At 34.1% G+C, this 19617-nt stretch overlaps 4 protein-coding genes across 4 annotated transcripts; 1 reads left to right on the top strand and 3 right to left on the bottom strand.

Annotated features, from left to right (window-relative positions):
* On the bottom strand, positions 1-1761 carry LOC109351356 (probable xyloglucan endotransglucosylase/hydrolase protein 26). Its single transcript, XM_019592837.1, has 4 exons — positions 1548-1761; positions 1289-1389; positions 954-1147; positions 1-748 (listed from the first exon to the last, which is right to left on the bottom strand). The coding sequence occupies exons 1-4, from the start codon at positions 1711-1713 to the stop codon at positions 340-342; spliced, it is 870 nt and encodes a 289-aa protein (XP_019448382.1). The 5' UTR covers positions 1714-1761; the 3' UTR covers positions 1-339.
* On the bottom strand, positions 9051-12144 carry LOC109351355 (aldehyde oxidase GLOX1-like). The gene is made up of 4 exons (XM_019592836.1): positions 11608-12144; positions 10817-10980; positions 10262-10628; positions 9051-10168 (listed from the first exon to the last, which is right to left on the bottom strand). Exons 1-4 carry the CDS (start codon positions 12025-12027, stop codon positions 9344-9346), a joined length of 1776 nt encoding a protein of 591 aa, XP_019448381.1. The 5' UTR covers positions 12028-12144; the 3' UTR covers positions 9051-9343.
* LOC109350626 (30S ribosomal protein S1-like) lies at positions 12524-15430 on the top strand. The gene is made up of 2 exons (XM_019591851.1): positions 12524-12715; positions 13843-15430. Exon 2 carries the CDS (start codon positions 13886-13888, stop codon positions 15428-15430), a length of 1545 nt encoding a protein of 514 aa, XP_019447396.1. The 5' UTR covers positions 12524-12715; positions 13843-13885.
* LOC109351354 (auxin-responsive protein IAA27-like) lies at positions 15924-19294 on the bottom strand. The gene is made up of 5 exons (XM_019592835.1): positions 18616-19294; positions 17788-18011; positions 17104-17227; positions 16941-17002; positions 15924-16288 (listed from the first exon to the last, which is right to left on the bottom strand). The coding sequence occupies exons 1-5, from the start codon at positions 19104-19106 to the stop codon at positions 16251-16253; spliced, it is 939 nt and encodes a 312-aa protein (XP_019448380.1). The 5' UTR covers positions 19107-19294; the 3' UTR covers positions 15924-16250.

The raw sequence follows: 19617 nt of genomic DNA, 5'->3' as shown, positions 1-19617 counted from the left end.
AAGAACACAAGGATAAGGAATGGATATTAAAATAATTTAATGGCAATACACAAACAGTATTATTCAGTTCTTATAAGCAAGAATGAAATCACAAAATGACTGAAAGACCAACAAATGTGTGACAAAATCAATATAAAGAACAAAAAAAAAAATTTCTCACTTTTAAATCGAATTCTTCTCGTGTTGTTGGAAAACAGGATCGAATCTGAACCTTACATCTATATAAAACAAACATATGTTGAGATAAATGTAAGGTTGGGATTCGTTCAACACGACTCTCCTATTTTCCACGACCGGAGAGGATCCTTATCCGATTCAGTTTGCTTGCCATCCTTATATCTAGAATTGTTGCTTATAACATTCAGGAGGCAATTGTCCATTGAACCTTTTGGTATCTTTACAATAATCATAGATCATGTAATTGCTTCTAACCCAATTCAACTGTCCCAATGAGGCATACCCTAGTTGCTTGTACAAAGGAGAAGTCCACCAATTTGAAGGGATATTGGCAGCACATTGGTTAATGCTAGCTGGTCCATTAAATGGGCAAGCCCTTGCTCTAAATTGATTATATCTGGCTATGAATGGTGCACCACTCCAATTGATCTTAACTAATCCACCTCTAGTTGCCCAACCATCAGCATTCCACAAGCTTGTATAAAGACTCATTCCTTGTTGGTTAGGGTAAGCAATGCCGGCACTTTGGTAATTACGGAAAACTCGGATTGGAATGCTATCGACATACCACCTGATGTGAAAATAATAGAGTTTAATTTTCATACATTGTCGTCATTGTAAAGTTTAATTACATGTATAACGACTTTTTAGGTAGGTAATAGAAAAATCAAATATTTTTAACCATATGGCAATTACCATGGTATGATTCTTTGTTATGGAAGAATGAAAAATGAATGATTTTGTGGTGGTTGAGAATAATAGTTTTATGAACTTACACAATTTCAGTGGGGTTCCAATGGATGGTGTAATTGTGAAAATCAGCAGTTGGATCAAACCAGGGGTAAAATTGTTGCTCTCTACTTCCATTTCCTTGAGTAAAAACGTTTGTATGAATAATGTATGGTTGTCCTGAAATGTTGCCTAAGAACTCAAAATCTATCTCATCATGTTTGTTCCCTGTGGAGGATAGCTGCATACACATTTTGTGTATTGAAACATTAGCAAATTCCCTTATATATGGTGTCATTTTATATACTTATATACTCATATAAAGTTATTAATGAAAAAAATGTACTCTAATATAATGTTAATTGTTATGCATGGAACTTACATAGTAGGCTGTGACTGTTCCTGCAGAATTACCAGGTACTAGCTTGATTCGTGATTCGAAACTTCCGAATAGGTATGGTATCTTTGTTTGCGCTGCGGATCCTGAAATATAAAGGCAATACCATATGTAAGTTGTTAAATGCGAATTCTGGTGTAGTGAACTAATACATTGTTTAGATTAGTTATAAATCTTGTCCAAAACTACTAGTACATGAACATATATATCAATACATGCATGTTAAAGAATATAGATGTTGTACCTGAGTTTTGATCCAACACAAGAGAGAGATTATCAGCCTGAAGTGATGCATGTTGAAGACCCCATGTGAGGTACATGCTATCAGAAAAGGTAGCATCAACTAGGACAATGCTAGGTGCAATTGCAAAGATGAAAAATGCTACCAACATTTTTTCAAAATTTGCCATGTTAACAACTATGAACAACTTCTGCTTGTGTTTGATGTTGTATGGAATGGAAAACTTGGATGTTTTACCTCTTGGTTCTTGATGTCTTTATATAGCAGCAATATAATGTGACATTCTAAAGTTGAATTTTTTTTATATGATTTAAAATTTTAATTGGTTTCCTAGTGCATTGACCTTTTCATAGCATTTGACATCATCATGAAACTGGTTCTTAAAATTGAGAGCCTAAAGAAATTTGTATCTAATGTTAAAATATTTAGCTCCTAGATTACAAGAATTAGAATAATGACAGCATTTAATATGTCTTTCTTTCTCATCACCATATTTCAAATAACTCATACAGATCCCTTGTATTTATTAGTGTTGTACTAAATTAATCAAAATGTGTCACTTGATTGTGATTTTTTTTTTATAAAAACATAAATTAATATTTTATATTATTTTGAGAAATATTATCGGTTAGGGACATGAGGACAATCTCTTTTTGAAACAGAAGATCCTTATCCTCTTATAACAAGTAATTATAGTTTGTTGCGGTTTTGTTTTTCTTCAACTATTTATTCATTTGTTTTGGTTCTTTGACGAAATACAAACAAAGAGTCAACAAACAAGTTATATTAAAAAATGTATATATATGATTTTATACATCGTTGCTATCTCATCTATCATTTATATTTAGTTATCATTGACTCTCCAAAATAAACAAAAAATGTTGGACCATACTATAACCAGAGACCCTCAAACTATCACGGTATGGGAAGAGTGAGGACCACGAGTGAGACACCAAGTCTTGAACAAAAACTTTAAAACTTCAATTTTATGAGCATTCTCTACTTATAAACTTTTTTGCTTCTCCTCGCATATCTAATGTGAGACTTCAAACTTGAATAAATCCAATAAAAAGTAAGATGAATAAATGACATATAAATTTTTATACCGATAACGCCATTTACATACTTTATTAATACAATATTGATAAAAATAGTGTCTCTATCATTTTTGTTATTTATGATAAGTGATGTATACGTGGGGAAAATGGTGTAGGGCATGAAAGAAAATAAGGTTAATGTCATGACATAGCTGTAACGCGGAGAAGATAGTGTCGTGCATAAGAGTAGTCAATAGTAGCAGGAGTTCCGTGGAGGCATGAACAATCAAAGAACTAGTGTTCAGTGATTAACTTACCTTAAGAAATATGACTATTTTTATATTGTAGGAACGTGCAAGTCTTATCAAGGAAAATTATAAAATAAAGTTATCAAGGAAAATTAACAACACTTTCTTTTTTGTTTAACCTGCTCAGTTTGTACTTGCAATTCCACATCTAAATTAAAAGAAGAGCCACCAACGAAATTCATAACCTTCAAGTCCTAAAAAGTACCCTATTATATTAGTTTAGTATTAAAATGAAGTAAAATAATTAATGGTATATATTAGATTTAAATCTCTTGTATTAGTTACATCGTATCAATTATAATAAGTATCGATTAGAAACACATTATGGGTATGCTAGAACTTGTAATCATTGTTCTTAGCACTTTCGGTGATTGTAGACACAAATTGACAAAATCATGTTAACAATTTTTTTGTTATCTTCTCTTTTATTATATTTATTCTTGCCCTTCATACGATTGATTGTGGTTAACACTGCACAACGATTGCTTCCATGCACAACAACTAGTATTAGAGTCAATCACTATATGACTCTTAGCCCATAAGCCATATTATGGCAAAGGAGGGCGAAAGACGTATTGGCTAGACAAACTCTACCAAAGGCACTACATGAGAATAAACTAGATGAGTTTAAGGAGAAGGATACATGACAGAACCATGATGGGGACTACAATTGTATTGGATCCAAAACCCCAAAACCCCATTTATTGGATTGAGATCAAGGTGAAGATAGAGACTCATGTGTTGAGTGAGGTTGTGAGACAAGTTGTGACAATATCTTTCTAAATGTTGGAGAGGATGGTCTCATTTAAGATGAGAAGTTGAATATCCTTATGCTGTGTCCACGGCGTCATGGTGAATGATATTAATTGTTACCAGATCAACAAGAGTGTTGAACGACTTTGATGTAGGGTGTAATGCAGATATTGACTTAGATGCAAGGTGTAACACACAATATTGTGAAACCCGAGTCGTATATCAAACTGAAAGAGGTCTCATATTAGGTTTAATTGATTTAAATAGTTAAACAGTCTGGTTGGACCAGATGATTTTATATATTTTATCATTTTTATCTCTAAATATATAGTTATATATAAATACAAAATTTTATACAATTAATGATTATGTATGATTATCTTGAAATAATATCTTTCCATCTTTTCTGGACCGAAGTAAAACAAAACATTAGAGAAATTTATATCTTTTAAAATTTTAAGTGAACCATCCGATTCACTTCTCGGGTTATTCCGGTTCAACCGGTTTAACACAGTTGGAAGGGAATTTCTCCAGTTCAAAGCGGTTCAACCCCACATTCGGTTAAGACTACAAACCAGAGTCGTTTTCAAGTCCGGTCGAACCGATCGGACGGCCCGGTCTGGTTATCACTATACTGGTAAAACATGTATTGATAGAGATGAAGGGTGTGAAATTGATATTGGTTTAGATGCAAGAGTGTGACGTGAGCATTGGTTGTCACTGATGTAAGGTGTATGATATGAATATATTCCTTATGGTAAAGTATGAAAGTTCTTTTAATATATGATCGTTCAAGTAGATAATGGTGATATCGGTTGAGAATCTCTAAGGAAGCTCCAAGATTCAGTTTGACTGACTATTGAAGAGGGTGATTGTTAGTGAACTTTGGTGTAGACGTTCCATAATATAGAAAGGCATCCTAGTAACCGAGAGTTATATGACGTGTTCTATTAGATGACGGTATGTGAAGTTGCACTACAAGTTTGGAGAGTTGGGTTTTTGATAAGATTGAATACTTATGTTGAATGGGAGAAGACTCTTATGTGGAAGAGTTGTTAAAGAGAATTAGGAATTGCACAAAGTAGAGTGTGATATTCGCTAAGGTTGAGATTTTTGCGTAAATTTCATAAAAAACGAGATATTCGTTTATTTCAATCAAGATAGAGATTATCGAAGATGTTTGAAATATTTTATTATATTAGTCTTACATTGCCTAATATTGCAATGGAGCAAAGTAACAAATGTTATATATTGAACTCAAGGTTCTTGTTATTACTTGCACCAAACCAGTTATAAGTACCAATTAGTAACTGAAAGTGCAAAGTGTCAAGGATAGCACTAACAATTTTTTGCCTATGTTTTGATGAAGACAATGTTCTATTAAAGCTTGAATATGGCTCAATAATCAACATGTCTTATACTCATTTGGTCATATCTAGACTAGGATATAATTTGAGTCAATATTCTAAGTAGTTTGGGATGCGTGCCGTAATAAGTGGGTATAGATTAGGTAAACCTAGGTGCTAGTCTCTCAAGCCATCTTAATTGTCATATCAGATCCTTGAGACATATCATCTAGTTAATTGTATGTTCATGCATTAATCATACATGTTATATGTGCATATTAAGCATAATATAATTGCTAGAACATGTATATATGTTGTGCATAAAGTGCGAGAAGTTTACCTTTTGAAACAAGTACTTTAATGTGCCAATTAATCGATTAACGTGGTGACTTAATCGATTAATTCAAGTGCTTTTCTGTTAAATCAGTGCTTTCTGTTACAATTGTTTTCTGTGTCATTCTGTTGCACGGTTAATCGATTAACGGGTAGCATTAATCGATTAACAGGTCTGTTATTTGTTATAACTAATTTCTGTTTTAATCGTTTAAATGTTTGCAATGAATCTAGCTACCAAAACTACTTGCTATAAATAAGAGGCAACTTTCAGAAAACCGTAGCATTGCATTATATTGTATAGGGCTGATTTTAGAGAGCATTTTATATTTTGTTTACTGTTTTTGCAAGAAAGTTGCATGTGTGATAAGAGAGTTTTTATGCTGAATTGAGTTCTGAATTCTTGCATACTGTTTTACATATGCTCATTTTTATCTTGCTCACATGTTCATGCATTATATAGATTGACAGAGAGATTATTTGATTTCTGTTTGATTAACTCACATGATTCTTGATGGCTTGAGTGACTAGTGAATGAGTTAGTCTTTATATCTTTTCTTGTTATATTCCAAGCATTATTGTGCTTAGTATACCTTACTGTTTAATCTTTTTTCGTGTATTTTGGATTAATCTCTTGGTGTCATATCACCATAGAGATTGAGGTTCTTCACCAAGACTGAGAGGTCTTGATTTGAGGACAAGAATCTTGGCTAAGGTTGTTTCATGAGAAAGGTTTTCTCAGGCGAAGGGTAGAGTCAAACCAAAGATTTAGGGGTCCTAGATTTCAAAAAAGAAGTGTCCTATGTGCTTGTAATTGAATTGGTGTGTGTATTCATACTTTAAATCAATATTACCTGAACCCATTTAGGGGATTTGGCAGCTTGATTATAAGTTTTTGGTTCAATAGCAGTGGTGACAGAAAGAGTATGGTGTAGGTGTGTAGGTGAAAGGGAGTTATAGGACAAGACAATATGAAGGGTATGTTTAATGTTGGTGGGTGTGGTGGTTGGTGTAGCAGTCAGGAGTGCACAATGATAGTATTTGAGATAGTTAGGTGGGTGAAAAGCTCTATGTGGCCTTCTAATAGGAATGGGATTAGCATGGATGATAGTGGTGGATGGAATAGGTTGGACAAGTGTAGCTATGGGAATGTGTGGTGTAGTTGTAGGATTATGAATAATTTGTTGGGATGAGTCAGGTTCTGTCAAGAGTAGAGGAATAGTGTTGTCATGTATGGTAGGATGAGGTGGACTTATGGTTTGAACATTTTTGCAAAGGAAAATATGCTCATGAATCATTACATTTCTGGAAATAAAAATGTTTCTGGATGAGATTGCATATAATATAAATCCTTTTGACCCTACTTTATAGCCAAGAAAGATGCATTTTTGTGCTCTTGGGTCTACTTTGCTTCTATGATTCACAAGGGTGGAAGCATAAGCAAGGCACCCAAAGACTCTAAGATAGGTAAGGTTAGGTTAGGTTGCTTTCCAAGCAAGGCTTCATGAGAGGACTGCAAATGCAGAATATGAGTAGGCAATCTGTTAATCAGATGAACAGAATGCTTGATTGCATACCCCCAAAAAGAGTTAGGTAAGCCAATTTAGAAGATGAAGAATCTTGTTGTGTTTAGAATATGTCTATGCTTTCTTTCTACAATAGAGTTTTGTTGTGGTGTTTCTAGACAAGATTTTTGATGGATGACTCCGAGTTGGTCATAGAAGTTAGGCATAATAAATTCAGTGGTGTTTCCAGGTTGATCATCACTAGTAAGTTCATGGTTGATCTGATTGATCATGTACTCATAGGTACTGTCTATTTGAAGTGGTTGTTCTTGTTCATTGTAGTTCTTCTCTACAAGTCCTCATGTAGTCCTTCTTTATTTCACTTCTTGGTCTGCAAACATGCCGTTGATGGAGCCATTTTCTTGTTTTGACTTAAATTTGAAGTTGGGGGGAAACCATGTTTAAAATAATAGGTTTCTTTTCCACAAAAGCTACACATTTTATTGTTGTTGCTTGAGGCCGGTGCCTTCCCAATAATTCATGTCCAAGTATTTCCTTGGTATGCCTTTGTCATTTTGTTATTGTAGCCAAAATTACCTCTGTCTGGATTTTTATTTCCTTGGTTTCTCCAAGATTGACTTAAATTAATGGAACTAATAGTGTTCTCGCTGTCTCTATAGGGCATTCCATCATGTTGTCTCTCCTATTGCAGAACCATAGAAAACACTTTATTCATAGATGGTAGTGGCTCCATTTGGAGAATTTGTGTCTTTACTGTCATAGTGGTCATTGAGCCCCTTAAGAAAACACATTACATATTTAGATTCTCTATATCTCTTGATTATCATCATCAAATTGCAGCAGCATTTTATAGTGCAAGTGCATTTTATATTGAAAGTGCATCATGGCAATGGTTAAAGATTGTATATAGCAAATACAACAATTATCTATTTCCAAAATGGACACAAGACCAAAGACATCGGTTTTCTTGTATACATAGACAATATGAACAGTTTCAAAGTTGTTGTCTATATACACAATGGTCATAAATGACCATGGTTTTTAAACATTATCTTTATACAACAAAGTGGTAACGTTTCAAAACCGTTGCCTATGAAAACAACGGCCACATTTTTCTACTTTCCTTTTCGACCGTGGTTTTTAACCGTTACTGTTAACATTGAATATAAATCGTTGCCTATTTAAATATTAGACAATGGATTTAAAAAGGTGTTGCCAAACATAAAAAAATTATGACCTAAACAAAAGGCAACGCCTCGGACTAGCACAGTTAAAAAATCATTGCCTTTGACAAAGAGAACGATTTTCTGACTTTTAGCCACGGTTTTCAACAGTTGCTAATGGTAAAAAATGTTATAGTGACATATAACAAAATAGTATAAATATGCAATATAATCAATAAATGGAAATTATAATATAGAAATATTTTTAAAAGAAATTAACTTAATAAGATTTAATAATATATATTGACATCAAATGAATATTAATTTTTAACCATTCATACCTTCTTACCTTATTATAAAACTCAATGACTTTTCTAAAAACTACTAAAATATGTTTTTGTCCCTACAAATAGTAGTTGTTTTAAAATTCATCCATATAATTTATTTATTTTTTGAGTTTAGTCCCCAACATTAAGTTTTGGTCCTCGACATCAAGTTTGAATGGAAAACTCTAACATGCCTTAGATAGATCAAAAGATTTGATCCATGCTAGTGATATTTGATAGAATGGACAATCATATACTTGAATATATTATTTCCTTAATTATAAGATGATAAATAACATTAATTATATATAAAAAGGTGTACAAGTAGTAATAGCCATGTCACATAACTTTTGTTACTTTTAGAGGGCCAAAGGAATTAAAGGTGCTAAATTTATAAAACTCAGGGATGAAATTCTTTCAAAAAAAGGGATTAAAATTGCACATCTAGTAAAGGTAAGGGATTAGTATATATTTTTCAATCTAGTTAAGAAAGTACTACAAAAGTGATTATAAACTGTTAATAAGTTATAATATTTAAAAAAAGTATAGATTTAATGTATAGTTTGGGAAATGAGTCTTTCATTCCTTTTCTTACTTTATCTTTAATGTTATTTATGATCTTGCATAATGTTTCTCCTCCAAGATTGGACCAAAATTCTTTAGCAGTAAGAAGTAGAACAACTTAACATTTCCATTATAAACAAGGGTGTGACAAGAACAACATTCTTGTCCTATACATTTTTAAGATTAAAAATACAAGAAAAAAACATGTACAAAGAAAACTACTAAAAAAACCTATGTAACTAGAAATATCATATGTTGCAAATATGGTATTTCTCTCTCATCATATTGTATGGTATAATCATCATTATACATCCATGGATACTCCCAACAACATGTGATGTCTCTTCACTATTAGTATGAAAAACATTTTCCTCAAAATAGCTAATTATTGGGTGCGACAGGGTTAGAGACACCGATTTAAGACAATTGATCTTTATTCTTGACTAAGCCGCATTTTGAATGTTTACCCACATTCCTTGGCTTGGTACACCACGATGAACAACAAATAGTATGTAATACCCCGGTGGTGCAACCCCAGGGAACCTTGGGGCCATTGAACCAACCTTATAAATCCCTTTTATAGCTTGAGCAACATTACCACTATTAAGAACCACAAGCCTTTGATTCATAGAGAATCCATGAGTGGTGAAAGGTGGAGCATATATAGTTATCTTGATATCATTCTTGGTTATTTGACCCCCACTTGGTACTGAAAAATGTATCTCAAATCTTGCTTTGTATCTCAAATTCTTATCTGATGAGTCTTGTAGGATTTGGGGTCTGTAGTTATTAAGATTAGGGTCTAGATATGGAGGATAGAATGCTTCAACCCTAGTTTCAGTTGGGAACTTATCCACATCTCTGTAGGTGTTATGAGTGTTACTACCAGCAACCCAAATCTTACCACTAGGAAGCAATGCTGAGGTTGAATGATACATTCTCGCAATTCCGCTAGGGTTTAGAACCTTAAACCTTTGACCTTTCGGCTTATCTGGGTTATATAGAGCTGGTTCGAGGTTTGGTTCTTCAGCATCCCACCATCCAGCTGTACCTTTTTTTGCACCATTGATGAGCAAGATTTGTCCATCAGGAAGGTTCAAAGCATCACCCATGGTTCTCCTAGAAGGCATTACTTCAGTGTCCCAAACAGGTTTAGGGTCAGTGATAACCATTCTGGCACAATCTTGAAGGGCTGGTAGGTAAACTTTCTGACCCTCAGCTGTAATGAAAGCATCAGGAGTGTTACCACCACAAATTATCACCTCCACCTATTAGAACAAAAATAAGATTTCTATTACTTAATATAAAAAATATAATACAGGTATGCAGAACTTTAGGGTTATAATACTTTATAACACCACCTTGATGGTTTCAAGGGAAGTAGCCTTGTCGTCGTCAAGTCTTATAGGGAGGAGAGCGGATGAGCCAGACGCCGGATAGTTGCGCGAGCCGCCGGTTAAGACGGGGAAGGTGCGGACAATCTTGTTGGTGTTAGGGTTGAGGAGAAGAGAGCGATTGTTGGCGAACACAAAAACATTTTCATCAGGCATAAGGTGAGTAAAAGGGTAAAGATTATTCTCATCAAGGTCTGATGTCTCATACAAAAATGGGAAGAAGTAGGCTTTTGTAGATTTTTGACCTTCCTTCGGTATAAATTCATAGCTAAAAGCTCTTCTGCCTCCTATCATAATGAACTCTCCATTAGCAAGAATTTGTTGAGTTCCATACCTAAGACATACAAAAGAACAAATGAATGATGCATGGTTTTGAATATAAATACAATATTTATACAATGTCAGGATAAAGATTTACGGACAATCACTACATCATCTATCGTTCATTTAGATTATTATTTTTTGTGAAGAATCAATTATGATTAAATATGAATGACGAATGATGCAATGATAAGCCGTTACCATCTTGGTTCTTGCAATGCATCAATAGATTCTCTAAAATCACAATCTGGGCAACTATCACGAATGTATCTAAGTGATTTTGATCCATCATTCCAACCACCAGAAGATATAAGGGTACCATCAGGGGCAAGCCCTCCAGATGAACACCATGGGTCTACCGTAACCTGTACAAAATGGTTTTATTAATGTCATGACTCATGCATGCATTTAATCAATTCTTCATCACAATCTTGCACCCTTATGAGATGCCAAAAGAAGAAGAATAACACTACAATGACCAGCTAATAAGGAAAATCTTGTGTTTAATTACTCTTTTGAGACAACAAGGAGTACATACAACTTTTCACAATTCATATTATCACTACGCCAAAATTGCTAAACAATAGTACTTAAAATTGTCATCCAATCGTGTTTTAAGACGCTATTTATGTGAGCAAAGTAGAATGTAGGGTTAGATTTAACAACGCTTCATAAGCACTATAGAAAGTAGGCATTCAACCGCATGAGTGTGTGCTGAAGAAAATAGGCTTTAACAGCTCACACTTTAAGCCTTAATCATCATAATTTGGAGGATGACGACATTTGTCATATTTAATTTTTTCATCATCATGTCGTATCAAATGTTTTGTGTCTTTTGCATGGCTGAACATGTACTTAAATCTTAATTGGATGGGAAAATAACATTCAACCTTTCTTAAAGTTGAATCTTCTTTCTTATATTGGGAAACATTACATAACTTATTCAAAAAGAAAAAGAAAAACTATTGTTTGTGTAAAAAGATGACACAAACCTTGAGCGGTCTAACTTGATTTGTCTCAATATCATATTCCATTGCATGTGCAAAACAATCCTCTAATTGTTGTTTACTATTTGGATCTATATATGGAACACAAGGTACCCCTTCTGGATATCTCAGCCTAGAAGTTCGATAAACTGTGGCATCATACACAATAATCTTATTTGTAGGCATCAAAGTGATTTGCATGGCTGATACACCAGAATCAGGATTAATCACTTCCCATTCCCCTTTGAAATCTGTTTCAAAATCTGTGTTTTTGATCCCTAGAAAAGGGTTCTTTTGATCAAAAGCTCCAAAGATAGGGAATGGTACTGCCACTCTAGGAGATTTTATGTACCTTTTTCTTTTGGCATCTACAGAAACTAGGAATAAGAGGGTGAGAATCAAAAGAACCTTTTGCAAAGGTGACATTATTGTTTTTTTGATGAGGAAACCTTAAAGAAAAGACTTGATAAAATGACCAGACAACACACACAAACACTTAAGGATATTGTGTGTTCTTTTTGCTGTTCTTAGAAGAAGAGGTGAAGTTTCTGTCCAATGCTAGTCTTCACGTTTATGGCCATTGGTTGGTTAAGGTAATTTGCCAAAATAGTAAATGGTTTTAAGCCAAAGAAACATGGTAGTTTCTGTTTAGTGAATGAGCTTTGACAAGCCACTTCTTTCTTATTTCTCATAAAATATCAACCTCAATTTTCATGTACTGAAATGTATAACCATTTATATATTGAATAGGCAAAATATAATAATATTTTTATCTTTATTATTTATATTGAGATGATATTTTTACCTTTAAAATTAAAAGAGAAAAGAAATTCTCTTTTCTTTTTTCCCCTTCAAATTTAATTCCCAAACTCATATAATTAAATATGAGGGTCGAATTCATAAAAATAACTTGGTAAACAAGACAAGATAAGGACAAATAACAGTGCACATAGCACACAAGATAAGGATTTAAAGCCTTGCCATTCATTTCTCTCCCTCTATCTTCATGACCCATTTCCTGTTTTCCCATAAAGACTTCATTTTTACAATTCTACCGAACTTCTAAGACCAAAGTGTTCCTCTGCATTATTTTTGGCATTTTGAAGCTTCTGAGGTACCTATTATGCTTCAAACAATGATGAACTTTTTTGTTTTTCTATTCTACTTATCCCAGTAATCTGTTAAAATTGCTTATTTGAACCTTGGACTCGCTTTTTACTGTTATAAAACCTCCTCAAAATATTCTTTATTCCACTCTTGCAGCTTAATTTATTAATTTTGGAAAATGACTCTTGGGGTTTCATGTTCTCCTCAATTATCTGTATGAGTGTGGTGTTTCCATGAAATCAACTTTAAAAACTTCTTTTTTTGTTCATTCTGTAAGCTTAATTTGCATTTTAGATTATTTCATTTTCTGTGGGGTGGTTTAAAAATTTATTTAGTGGTTCATAGTATCATGTTATGTTACATTTTGTTGGATTACCAAAACCAAATATTGAAATTCAACAATTCTAAGATATGTAGATTTTAAGTAAGGTGAAAGAATTTGAGATTGTGCTCCAAACCCTTCTTCTTGAAATGTGCTAAACTTTTCTAGGGAATTGTATATGCATGTAGCAAGAACAATAATATGTATCTTGTATATAGAGAGTTTTAGCTAAGTATATATAACTTGTACACTATAGGAACTTCATGAAACATTTAGAACAAATAGAATCGGCATTAGAATGAAGGCAGTAAATAGGCATTAAGAAGCTATTGTGTAAAGTGTGGTAGTGAAGGGTGTTTTACTATGTACACATATCTTATGTCTAACTATGTTTCGATCTTTTCGAAAATAAACAGCACTTCTAAACACCATACATGAATGAAATGATGAGATGAAAAAGAACCAATTTTTTTATAAACGGTTTAAAAGGAAGATTATATCACCATAAACAGTTTTAATCAAGTTAGTTACCATTGACTTTCTTTGTCTTAGTAAAATTCGTGCATGATAGTTTTTCATTGAGTCAGGAGAATTGCAATGTAAGGAGGATGAATATTTAGTTATGATTAGCAAAAGGATGTGGCTATGCTAGATGTGCTTGTGCAGATATTGATGCTGATATATGGAGCATGTTACATAATTTGATTCATTTATTTGTAAAATTTATTAGTAAAATTATGCTTTTTAAACCAATCATGTGATTTATATCTGAAACTTACTTTTCACTGTATGTTATGTGAAAATGACACCAGATGAGCCATTCTGAAATATAACAGTTTCACAATTCAAGCCAACATGAACCCTGTAATTCCATGCTCTGTCAGCAACGTTTCACTTATTCCTGGAATCGCCTTTCCGACAAGGATGAATAATTCTTTAACAACACTCGGTTTATCAAAGAGCTCTGTAAAGTCTGTATCATCAACTCAGAGATGTCTCTTACCTTCATTTGTTGCCAGTGGAGTGTTTCCGAAGAACGAAAGGAGATTCTCTTTTCATAAAAAATCTAGGACCAGCATATCAGCCACAGGAACTGAAGTAGCAGTAGAGGAACCAGGTTCCACTGATGCGGGTGAAGTTTCTGGTGAAACTCCTTCAGATGATGTTGGAACAAGCGAGGATTCATCTCTGAAGTCTGATGCCAAATCTGCTCCAGCTAAAACCAACCGTTCAAGACCTGCAAGTGCAAGGAGAAGTGACATGCCTCCGGTAAAGAATGAGGATTTGATTCCTGGGGCAACTTTTGCCGGCAAAGTTAAATCTATCCAACCATTTGGTGCCTTCATTGATTTTGGAGCTTTCACAGATGGGCTTGTTCATGTTTCAATGTTGAGTGATGACTATGTTAAGGATGTTTCGACGGTTGTTTCTGTCGGACAAGAAGTGAAGGTGAAGCTGATTGAAGTGAACACTGAAACTCGGCGTATTTCTCTATCTATGCGTGAAAATGCAGACACTGGTAAGCAACGTACAGAGGCATCCACCAATGCAGAGAAAGGTGGACCTGGGAAGAGGAACACTTCAAAACCAGGTCCAAGGAAAGATGGTGGGAGGAAAAGCTCAAAATTTGTCATAGGGCAGGACCTGCAAGGTACAGTGAAGAATATGACTAGGAGTGGTGCCTTTATTTCTCTTCCCGATGGGGAGGAAGGATTTCTACCTATATCCGAGGAACCGGATGATGGATTTGGGAATGTTATGGGCAACACTTCGCTAGAGGTCGGTCAAGAAGTCAGTGTGCGTGTTTTGCGTATCTCAAGAGGACAAGCAACATTGACTATGAAGAAAGCGGAAGATGTTCCGAAAGTGGACTCAGTTGTTGGCCAAGGTGTTGTTCATGTTGCAACGAACCCTTTTTTATTGGCTTTTCGTAAGAATAAGGATATTGCTGAGTTTTTGGATGAGAGGGAGATAATTCAGAAAACAGTTGAAAAATCTTCAACCGCAGAAACTTTAGAAGTGACCAAGGGAACTGTCAAGGAAGATGAAACAGTATCGGATGTTCCTGATGCGAAAGATGGACCAGAAAGCACCGAGAACTTGGTAGATGATGCTCCTTCTTCAGTAAAACATACTGATGCAGATGATATTTCTGAGGAACATGCGGAAGCCAGTGCATTTGATGATTCCTCGACAGGCATTGTCGATGGTGAAAAAGCTTCAATCGGCAATCTCTCTAGCCCAATAGCAGCTATAGACGATGCTGCCGAGAAGGAAACAAAAGAGGTAGCTCCTGGAAGTTTGGCTCCTGAAGAGGATCTATCTACTGTGAATCCAATTATTGAGGAAGCCACTCAGACAGATGTGACAACAAGCTCTTTAGAAACAATAGTTTCTTGACAAATTAGTTGATGCATTTTTTGAATTACCAGTTTCATTAAGTTTTGAATCACAAGTTTCAGTAATTCTTGAACCATTGTTTCTGATTTAGATTATCATTCTGTGTTATAACAGTTGATGGGATAAGCTTCAATCTTTGCATATAGTATGCCAGGTATAATTAGAGTAATTCAATGGTGACTTGGTGTTATTCTTCCTGAAAATTCTGAAGATTTAAGTATTCTTAGTATCCATTTTTTAAGCATATGTAGAAAACTCTTACAATAACTTTTTTTTTATTAACACTTGGTTTAAGAAAGGATTAAATTGAGACAAATTATGGAAGAATATTGTATCAAAAAAAAGTTGTAAGAACTTATGAATGAACAAAATGACTTATGCTACTTTCATTGAACAAGCATTAATATGACATGTTTCTAAAAAGTGTGGAACACCAAACTTTTTTAAGAAACAACAAACTGCAAAGTATGGTATTAATTTCTTTTCCTTGACATGAAAATTAAAATGCTCACTCACATTAAATTTTAGAGATAAAGCATATTAGTAAAGAAATACAACATTCACATACAAACATAGCTTTAGCCTTATGAAGTCAACAATAACATTGTTTAAGAAAAGTGATGAGGAGACAAATCTAAGAAAACCTTAAATGTTTGCAACAATATATGTTGTGCCTAGTAAAACGTTTAGGACTCTCAAATCCCATATGTAGAAAATTATACATAAGCAAGGAAGAGATGCCCCAACTCCTACCCTGCTTTTGGTATCATATGATGTGCTTAAATGTGAGTATGGATCTTTCTGTATCAGCAGCATTGTGCTAGTTCCGACTTCTGCTCTTTTCCATGGCTCTTGGTGCTGCAAGAATCAGATTGAATATAAGATGCTAAATATTTCGACGTCTCCCGTATCCCGTAACTATCGATAGTATTCGGGACAAAAGTTAGTTACTAATCTTCAGGGGTGTGTTTTGTGATAGTTCGTCAATAAAAATATAACATGTGTAACATCAATTACGCCATCTTGTATTTTTATAAAGACCTTCAAAAGATGATATACATTTCTATTATTTTCATAAGATATTACGAAATCGTTTAGACAAAATGGAATTCTATATAGTGTAATACTATAATCATACGGGAGGAAAGAGGTGAAGGTTAGAGATAATCAATTCCATAAATAGCTCATGTAATGGCTATATAAACAATACTTTACACATAAAAACTCCTTACTCATTTCTACATCATCAGATTCATCTTCTGATTTAAACATTTTTTTTTGCTCAAACTTGCATGCAATCCAATGCCTTTACGCAATTCTTCTGTTGATCTCTTTAAGTGTTGTTTGACATTATCACATAGCATAATTCGAACAATTATGATGTTATAATCTATGCTTTATTTTATATCTAGTCCTTGAATTGAGAAAACACATCAATAGCCGAATAGGAAAACATAATCCCAGTTTGATAAAACTCGGTAGTAGAGGTTATAATAAGTGTTAGCCATACCTAGTCCAATTGCTTCAGAACTCTTCATTATCCTCAATCTCTTGCAAGAGTCGATGAACATCCTAATAAACCAATAAAAATAAGATCATTTCAGAATTAAATACTAATCAAAGAAATAAAACTAGAAAATGCACAACACGATGATGTATTAGAAAGCACTTACTCCCATGGAACATCTCCAACTAGCATCCAATCACCATCCTTGTCTTCATAGGTGAGCACATATTCCGAACCGTGGAGTAGATCCATCAATCTACTTTCACTCAACTTATGAGAGTCACATTGACCTGCACTCGTCGTTGATAAAAACATTAGAATCTATGTTAAAGTCACTCGTGTCCTTTCACCCTACACCTTAAGCTTTAAGCCAAGTTAGTTCACGAGTCATGACATGATATCAAGTTAACGAGCCTCTATGACCATGTGGTCTAGTGTTTGATCATTGATGCGCAAAGTTGATTTTCATTACATGGTAAAGATGGGATCGTGTGCGTTGTCCACGCTTCAAGCTCGATAGTCTCTTGCGTGTGGAGCATGTTGGACATAATAAGGCTATTTGTGTAATTTCATCTAAAAACTTAAACTTTCGGGAGAGGTCGCTTATGGCAATCTTTGTAACACAGAATGTTCCACTGGTAAGGAACTAATAGACCTATTCATATCACTCATATATATTTCCTCAGCTGATGGAACCGACTAACCTGAGCCTGTAATATTCAAAGACTTAGGATCTGGATTTAATCGTGACATAGATTTAAAAGTATGCCAGTTCTGTTCAGGATAAATTCTTTAATATGTCTCATCAAAATCACTTACTGCAATTTTCAAGTAGAAAAAAGAAACTCACTGATTGTAAAACAACTAAACATCTTTTCCAGTGCTGAAGATAGTTCCCTGTAAGTGCCGAAGTTTTTGAGATCCACTTTCCTCAAATAAGGAGCACCATCCATGCTAACTTTTACATAAAGGCAACCAGACTTGGTTTCTACATCATCATCATTCTTTTGAGGCTGAGTCGTCATTGAATTCTTCCGGAAAGAACAGATTGGTGGCCATCCTACAACTTGTTCCCTGATTCACATAAGAAGGCGCAATTAACAACATAATAGGGAACTTTATAGGAAACAAAATGAGATATAAAAATACAAGGTCTTAAACTAATACAGGTTCTTATCCTGGTGTATAGCAGAATCAAGAGAAAAACATGGCATCAGGGAGAACAAAAAAAGAACATTCAACAAGGAAATCGAGTTGTTACAAATTACAATAGCTTGAAGGAGTTCAATCCAAGTAAATTTTGGAGAACAAAAAAATAAATTCACCAAGGAAATTTTGGAGAACATTCACCATATATATTATGTTCACCCACATGACAAAAAAAAATTCACAGAACTCAAGAACCAACAACACAAGTAGACAAATAATTTATCAGGGAAAAACATAACATAGCAAAAACATTAGCACTATAATTTTCTTTTAACTTCCATCATTTTGTTAACATGCACACACATAAATAATAAAACTATAAAATGGGTGACAATAACAAAAAATTCAACCAACATCAACAACAAAATTAGACAAATAATTTGACAAGTAAAACATAATATGGCAATAAATAAATCAACACTACAAGCAAGAATAGAAAACTGATAAGGATAAAGGAAGAAGAATCAACTTTGCAGCAATAGCAGATATCTGAGGCTTCTTCTCATTCAATGGTTTTGAAGTATGAGAAACTTGATCTTTCAAAACAGATACTTTTTGTTGGTTACTACACTCAGCTCCAACAAGAACCTTAGCAGCAGTAACACTAACACCCCTAGGAGAAAACAAGTTACTATCTTTACCCAAACCCATTTCAGATCCACCATTTCCAGAGAGAACCCACTTGCCAGAACCACTATCAATGGCATCAGAGAAACCCCTTTTGGCACCAGACACAAAACACTTGTTGTGCATGGCTAAAGGGTACACAACAACATTATTCTCATCTCTCTCTGGTGACTCAGAACCAGGCAAGCCTAGTCTCAGTTCAGTTGCCTTAAGGTTTAAGCCACTGCTACATGTTGTGGTTTTAGCTCTTTGAGAAAATGTTTCAGAGGTTTTTTCCATTGTTAGAATCTCTGATGATAAGGCTGCATAGTTTTGCTCTAATGGCACAGACATCAAACTTTGCTACCTAACACTAGTACTGTTATACTCACTTATTATTCTCAAAAATGGAAAGAAAAAAAGGAAGAGAAGGACAAGATAGAGAGAGATTGAAGAATCAGAATTTAACAGTGGGAGAAAGGGTAAGTTGATGAAGTAAGAGAAGTTTCTGAGGTTTTGAGTTCAGTTTGTTCTGTTTTTCTATATAAACTATAAACTTACTAACAGCCACATCCTGTATTGGATTAGGAGTATGATACGAGTTAAGTATACAAGTAAAAAAGTCGAACTTAAAAGACTAGTTATTAAGGGAGATTCTTATCGTTTAAATATCATATTGAGTTTGTGTTTTCTCTGTTTTGCAATATATATGTTCTTAATATATCCTTTATGTAGTTCTTTCCATGACACAACTTTCAATAAAAGCATTTAAACACATGATGAAAGTATTTAAACACTTAAACACATGAAGAAAGCATAAATCAAAAATTAGTCTATTAGTTGGGACAACCACACCTTTTTGAAA

Source organism: Lupinus angustifolius, chromosome LG06 (assembly GCF_001865875.1).
Source record: "Lupinus angustifolius cultivar Tanjil chromosome LG06, LupAngTanjil_v1.0, whole genome shotgun sequence".
NCBI lineage: Eukaryota > Viridiplantae > Streptophyta > Magnoliopsida > Fabales > Fabaceae > Lupinus > Lupinus angustifolius.
Note: the sequence above shows the minus strand (reverse complement) of the source record. Positions and strands in the feature narration are given on the sequence as shown.